Source organism: Megalobrama amblycephala, linkage group LG12 (genome assembly GCF_018812025.1).
Source record: "Megalobrama amblycephala isolate DHTTF-2021 linkage group LG12, ASM1881202v1, whole genome shotgun sequence".
Lineage (NCBI taxonomy): Eukaryota > Metazoa > Chordata > Actinopteri > Cypriniformes > Xenocyprididae > Megalobrama > Megalobrama amblycephala.
Genome location: NC_063055.1, coordinates 36,179,891 through 36,186,902, shown reverse-complemented (window position 1 = coordinate 36,186,902; position 7,012 = coordinate 36,179,891). Strand labels below are relative to the sequence as shown.

The 7,012-nt window shown below is 35.0% G+C and overlaps 1 protein-coding gene across 1 annotated transcript; it reads right to left on the bottom strand.

The window, feature by feature from the left end:
- Positions 1 to 2,244: 2,244 nt before the first annotated feature.
- nkx2.7 (NK2 transcription factor related 7) lies at positions 2,245 to 5,096 on the bottom strand. Its single transcript, XM_048210304.1, has 2 exons — positions 4,401 to 5,096; positions 2,245 to 3,187 (listed from the first exon to the last, which is right to left on the bottom strand). Exons 1-2 carry the CDS (start codon positions 4,708 to 4,710, stop codon positions 2,670 to 2,672), a joined length of 828 nt encoding a protein of 275 aa, XP_048066261.1. The 5' UTR covers positions 4,711 to 5,096; the 3' UTR covers positions 2,245 to 2,669.
- Positions 5,097 to 7,012: the final 1,916 nt, after the last annotated feature.

Genomic DNA, 7,012 nt, shown 5'->3' with positions numbered 1-7,012 from the left:
ATATTGTTTGTTGTAAATTAACATCTCAAGACAAGATTAGTGGGGTTTCAAATCAGAATATGATTTTCTGTTATAAGACATGCAACGGTTTCATACACATTCGCTGTAGAAGACACCAGGACTTACAGCATGCATATCAGGCATTTTAGGGAGACATAATAAGTGAATAGGGAAGAAATTATATATCAATATTTATATGAAATATGAGATATCATGAAAATGTTGTCAAATAATTAATCTCAATAATATAGATTCTATTTTCATTAGACCACATGTTGCCCAAAGAACACATTAATATGCAAATCAGAGATAACATTGTATAGAATGGGACAAGTTTTTTTGCCATGTATCCAAATCTTTGAGTATAGTTTGGTGGAAGTTTCCTGGAGCTGTTAAAGTCCTGAAAACCCTGATTTACATTACATGCCTCTTACAGTTTTTTTTTAAACTGCTTACACAAAATCCATACTTGTCACACAATTTCTGAAACCTGACACTCAAACACCTGAACCACACACCAAATCTGCAAAACCATACACTAATTCTCGGCCTTCAACTCGGTTTTCAATTTCATATTTTTTTCATACTTTTTGCAAAACACAACACACAATTCTCTATGTAACACACAAAAATCTAACAGGAAGTATCTTGATTTCCTTTTTCAAACACAACCATTTTTTCTGTCCAACTACACATGGTTGATGAATTTATTTTCTTTCGTACTGTGTAATACTGTATTCACAACCACAAATGCTTACAGTAAAAAAATAGTTTGGTTTCAGTCTTGCTTTCATGTTTACTGTGAATTTTCCACATCTCTCTGCCAATTACTTTCAATCTTGTACAGAAATGTACATAGGAGCTCATGAAAGAAGTCCTTTAGGTGTTTGCAATGTAAGACAAATGTTTGCTTTTGAGATGTGTTTGTGATATTTTGAATGCAGTGCTTCATTTTGCAAGAGATGTGAGGGATTTTGCATTTAATTCTTAGATTTGTGTGTAAAGCTCTGAAAAAAGAGCCAAAGTTTTAAAAATGTGTGTATATGCAGTTGAAAAAAAAAACTGTAATTGCAGCCACTAGTATGCATACAAAATGCAAAATATAAACATTTTCTAAACATCTTTTTCCAACAGTATTCTCATCTGATTTACAGAGGACAAGTTATAGGAAAAAACAAATAGCCTGGAACCTAAAAATTGGTTGGTATACTGAATATATTAAAAACAAAAAACATTATTTTGGATGAGTATTGTTTTCATTTTCTCAATTGAGTCTTGGTGTTCTTTACATAGAATTTTTTACACAGATTTTTCCTCCAAACAATGTAATTATGTAAAACCCGAAATTTACAATAAATAAATAAATAAAAATAAATCTATGGGTCTCAGAAGGATGTTGAGGTCCCTTAGACAAGAAATAGGCTATATAAATTAGCTGAAAAAAAAAAAAAATCTGTACGAAATTACATGATAAGAGTTTCTAATGCTGAAGCCACTTTGTAAACATTCTCCTATAGGGTTGGTTTATCAGATCCTATCATAGCTTGCTCGCAGTCAGATTTGATTTTAATCGTTTCCCTGACAGATCGGGAGACTGAAAGTGCCGGCTTGTCTGCGGTTCTGTTTACTCTCAGCGCTGCATCCCGGGTACTGCGACTTATCACGTCTCTTCAATTGTTTTATCTGTTTGGCTAATGTGAGTGTAATGACAAGCTCATTGGAAAGCGTTAAGATTGGGAGATAATTGACGATGTTGTTTTTGCAGCGTCTTGCTTAACTTTAGTTGTATCACATTTTTAATCGATTTGAATAGAATTAAATGTTGACTAATATTAATTTGTAAAGTAAATTCGCGGAACATTTTTACGCACACAAAAATTTCTGAGAGACACAATAGGCCTACTCTAAAATAAAATGTTGATATGAATAATATGACTGACTACATTGGGTTATACCAACGAAAAACAAACGAAAAGAAAAAAAAGAGGATAAACTCAGATAAAAAAAGGACATTTTCTCTTTTGTACAGTGAACCCTGCGATTTCTTATAACTGCAATAGTAACCTGAACGAGCTCACAGGACATTTTTGCTTGTTTCTTGTATTAGGCCAACTTAGAGAATCAAATAATCCAAATAAGTCCACATTTTGCATTAAAACTGGAATTTATTGAGCCTTGTGTTACAGAAGAGCCTTATGTTATTTCTCTCAGTTTAAAAAAATAAAGTCGGAGTCGAAAAATACAGTAGACCATTATTGTGAAATTGATAGCCTACATGTAATCACTTTTTCAGATTTAATTTGAACATGTATGGTCCGAGTAAAGGTTTATTTGAACTCACAGACACCAGCAGTATTGTATTTTCCTTTAATAGATAGCCTATTTCAGGGATAAGCCAATAACAATCAATCTCGCGATAAAGGTCGTATTTGGGATGATAGCTTTCTTGAAAAACCTCAAAATGACTCTATACAAGCATGACAAAATCTCCGTGAAGCTTATTAAATATTTAGTCTTTATTTGGTGTCGACTGTTTTGTAAACCACTGATATAAAAACAAAAATATATATATAAAAAAATCAGACAACAATATATGACAGTGTTTTCTCCTCAGTGCCATTCGGTTAAATAGTCTTAATCCAAAATCTTCTCATGACTGATGCCAAGTCTCACCAAGTTCTGATCCCATCGACACTTCCCGTCGTCAAATTCATATCCACAAAGTGGTTCGGTATCTGACTTGCGTTGGCAAACGAGGGCACAGAAGTGAAGTTACAGTGGTACGGGTTATTTCCATAGCTGTTGTAATAATTATTGTAGGGATATGACACGGTGACATTGTAAGGAGCTCCATGACAGGGTTTGCCATCTCGTACCAGCACGGGCACCGCCACCCTCCGCGGGCCGGCCAGCTCGAGGCTTTTATCCTGTCGCTGTCTCTTGCACTTGTACCTCCGGTTCTGGAACCATATTTTGACCTGTGTCGAGGTGAGCTTCAGAACATGAGCCAGGTGGTCTCTCTCGGGTGCAGAAAGATATCTCTGCTGCTTGAAGCGTCTTTCCAGCTCAAACACTTGAGTTTGAGAGAAGAGCACGCGGGGTTTCCTGCGCAGCCTCTGCTTGGGTTTCTCCCGCGATGTTTCATCTTTTCTACCATTATAACTGGAGTCGTCAAATGGACACATGTCTGCAAATTAAGATAATAAAATATTCTGCTTATAAATATGAAGTGAAATGCACTGAATGAAGGGGATCAACAACAATAAAAAGCCCTCTAATAATCTATATATGCAGTGCTTGATAACGGATGTAATCTGGATTACGTAATCAGATTACATAAATTTAGTACTTGTAATATAATTAGCCTATATTAAGTTTTTAAATACTCATGACTACAGTTACCTTTTTTAGAACCCCTGCAGTTCCATCACGAACCCTATTTAATGCACTTCATATTGTTGATAACAAAGAATGGATTTTTTTCCTCTTTTATATTTTTGTTGTTTTATAAAATGATTTTAATCTGTTTTATATCAGTACTGTTTTATATCAGTACACTGTAAAAAAAAGTATTTCCATGAATTGTTATCACAACATTTTTTCTTTTGTCAAATCAACTTCAATAATTAATGTGGTTCAGATATACGTAATATTTTGAGTTTCTGTTGATTAAACCAACCGCTTTCATTGTATTAACTCAAATTTTTAATTTCAATGAACTCGAGATTTATTTATGGCAACCAACTTACTTTTTTAAGTTAAACCAACAATTCTTTGTATAGTGTATGGTTTGATTATCCTATTCAAATCAGTGTGATAAACGAATTAGGTCAAAAGTAATCAAAAGATAATCAGATTACCTTGTAATGTATTGGATTACGTTACTAATTACAATTTTTGTCATGCAATTTGGAATCAGTAACTGACTACCTTTTGCAAGTAATCTGTCTATATGTTTGTTATATTAAGGTTAATTCAGGATAATTGGGACATTTCCCCAGTCATTTCAATGATAAAAGGTGTCCCAATTTACCAGAATTCTACATACAGAACTGATTAGTCGGTATGTGCTTTCATGTAGCCTACACAGTCCTAATTTGGTTTTAGAGACAAAAATAACATTATATTTATTAAATAATAAGTTTTCTTCAGTGGTTCTTGGTAGAACCGATTAGTGAAGAACCTTTTAATCAAGAACCACTGATGGGTTATACGATTTACCAAAAAACGTATGAATTCGTACGATTTGCCGTGAGATTCTATTCAGATTAAAGAAAACTTTAGATGTTTCTCAGATTAGTTAATGGTTCTTGAAGTTAGGCTACACGTATATTAATTAATAAAAGAGATGGTAAAAAGATCCTTCACCATCCAATGATTTGACAGTATAAATATCCTACTTGTGTCTTCGTTTGGATCCATCTCCTCCTCCGTTGGAGACCCGCAGGAGCTTCGGACCATGTCAAAGTCATCTGAATTCAGGGAACATTTCACCTGTTCCGCAGCGATCGCGCTGTGCTTCTCGGGGCTGTAGAGGAGATCCAGACTCCGGCTCAGTGTGCTCTGCATGCACTGAAGCTGAAGCGACTGCAGCGGTACAGTGTCCTGCTCAACTCCCACGAATCCATTGGGGTTCAGAGCGTGTTGCTGTTCCAGTTTGAGGATGTCCTTTACCGAAAACGGAGTTGAGGTTACGGGACTCGGAAGCATCGCTCGACAGATTTGCGCGGGTGCTTGAAGAAAGGTGGAAGAAAGGTTCTTCGTTTCACCTTGTCAAACGCAAAGCAACATCAGTTGACTTTGTAAAGTTCCTACAGATGTCCACAGGTGAGCAGAAGAATATGGTCCACTGCAGTGAATTCTTCTTAACGTATCGCCTCGTTTAGCGTTGTCTGACGCAGAAGCAGATGAAGAATAGCGTCTATCTTCCTCTTTCCGCCGGCTGAAGGTGCGGAGAGAAGCGCTCTTATCTAATAGACAGCGTCCTTATCTCAGATCGACCCCTCCCATTCTGTGCCTCCCATCATCACCTGTCCTAACTCACAACAGGCATTTCACAACAGCTTTAAAAGTCTCCAGTAGAAGATCGTTGTGATTGAAATGCCATTTAATATGAAATATAAAGGCGAGTTGATTAGATTGACTCAGTTGTAGTGTACACTATTTTGCCACGTAACCTCAAGGTAAGCTACTACAGGTAGCCTAAATTAACTAGTTTTAATAAAGTCAAAAATATTAGCCTATTAAATACTGTTAACTATTAGGTTACAAAAAACGAAGTTTAATTTATTAACGACTAGATCAAGTAATAAATTCAGGTAAAAAATTGAATCAGTATGTTAAAGTATGAAAGTGTTCCTCAACTTTACTGAAACAACTTTATTTTTTTTTATTTAGCCTAGTTGTCGTTGTTAGCCATTAATGTTAGAGTCTTAACAGATCATATAGTCCAATGTTACTACATAATTAATAGCTTTTCGATGGCCTTCTTTTAGCCATTGAATGTTACTAATGGATCTGCTCAGAAATTCAATTGCAATGACTGATCTGGAATAATGAGAACCATTCGAAATTCAATGTCTCAAAAACTTTAAAAATAACATAATATTTTATTATTAATAATATTATCCACTCTAAAACATGCTGGGTTGTTTCAACTCAAATTTTGGTCAAATATGGACAAACCCAGCCATTGGGTTAAATTTTTTAAAATAAATGTTTAACCCAACGGTTGGGTTTGTCCTTGTTTGACCCAAATTTGGGTTAAAACAACCAAGCATTTTTAGAGTGTTCATATTAGTAGGATATATCTGTATGGCAGTTATTAACTTTCAGTAATAGCCAACATTTTAATAATGTATTGATTGCATTAATGAGGATAAGAATACATGAACAGCCTATTCATATCCAAAGCTGTTGTATAGATGCAATCTATACAATCAGTCAAGGTATTTGAGTAACACTTTATTTTAGTGTTACATATGTTACATGCAGTAGTAATTACTTATGCATAATTACATGCAACTAACCCTAAACCCAACCAAACCCTAATCCTAACCCTATAGTACATCCTTAATATTACTCAGTACTTAAATGTATAATTGCAGTGTAACAATGACACCTTAAAATAAAGGGTAACCGATATTTGGTTAAATAACTTAATATTATGCCAACATGTTACTAATTACCCCAGTCTGCACAGGTAACCTACGGCTTCCTCCATTCACACTCATGGGGGTAAATTGGTTTGTGCTTCGGTGAAGCAAAGTGGATGTCCGAAAAGGTGACGCCAACACTGACATCCAACAGGCCTATTAGTGTACACAGGCAACAACAAACAGTAACCCTACACCTGATGTAGTCTCTGGCGCCAGCCCGCAATGCTTGACTGAGGTTCAGACGCACAGGAAGAGTCTCGCGACCACCGGATTACACTTCTGCTGTCCGTCCATTACTGCCTTCATCACACAAACTACAGCACTCACCGCCCTTTATTCACAGGCCTATAGCTATGCAGCATGTATACAAACGTTATAGTTAAGAATTTAATGTTTCATTTAAATAATGTATTTAGGCTACTTATATTGGGCTATATTTGTTAAAGCCCGCGTTATTAAAAGGTTATTAAAATCATTTTTTAAAGCTTTGGCTTGACTAAAGATTTTCCCTCGTTTAAAATAAAAATAGAACACAATTTTTTCAAATGAAATGTTCTTAATTAATTATTTAATTATAGTTAAATAAATCAAGATGAAATAAAATGATAAAAATCTAATCAACACGTCGTTGTAATAGAGATGCGAATTATGCAGTGTATATATTATCACAATTCATATTTATCGCTCTCTATGTACAAAATTTAACCTAGGTTTGCTCCATGCATGCCCATGTGAAAAAGAAGTACACTTTAGCAAACTTTTAAAAAGAGTAGTTTCTTGTTACGGAAATATTATAACTAGCCTCTTATATAAGAATATAAGTGTGATCGGAAATAATGTTTTCGGACTCTTAA

Coding starts and splice junctions, on each gene's coding strand:
- nkx2.7 (XM_048210304.1), bottom strand. CDS start 4,710: ATGCTTCCGAGTCCCGTAACCTCAACTCCGTTTTCGGTAAAGGACATC. Junction 3,188..4,400: donor GGATCCAAACGAAGACACAA/GTAGGATATTTA, acceptor CTTAATTTGCAG/ACATGTGTCCATTTGACGAC.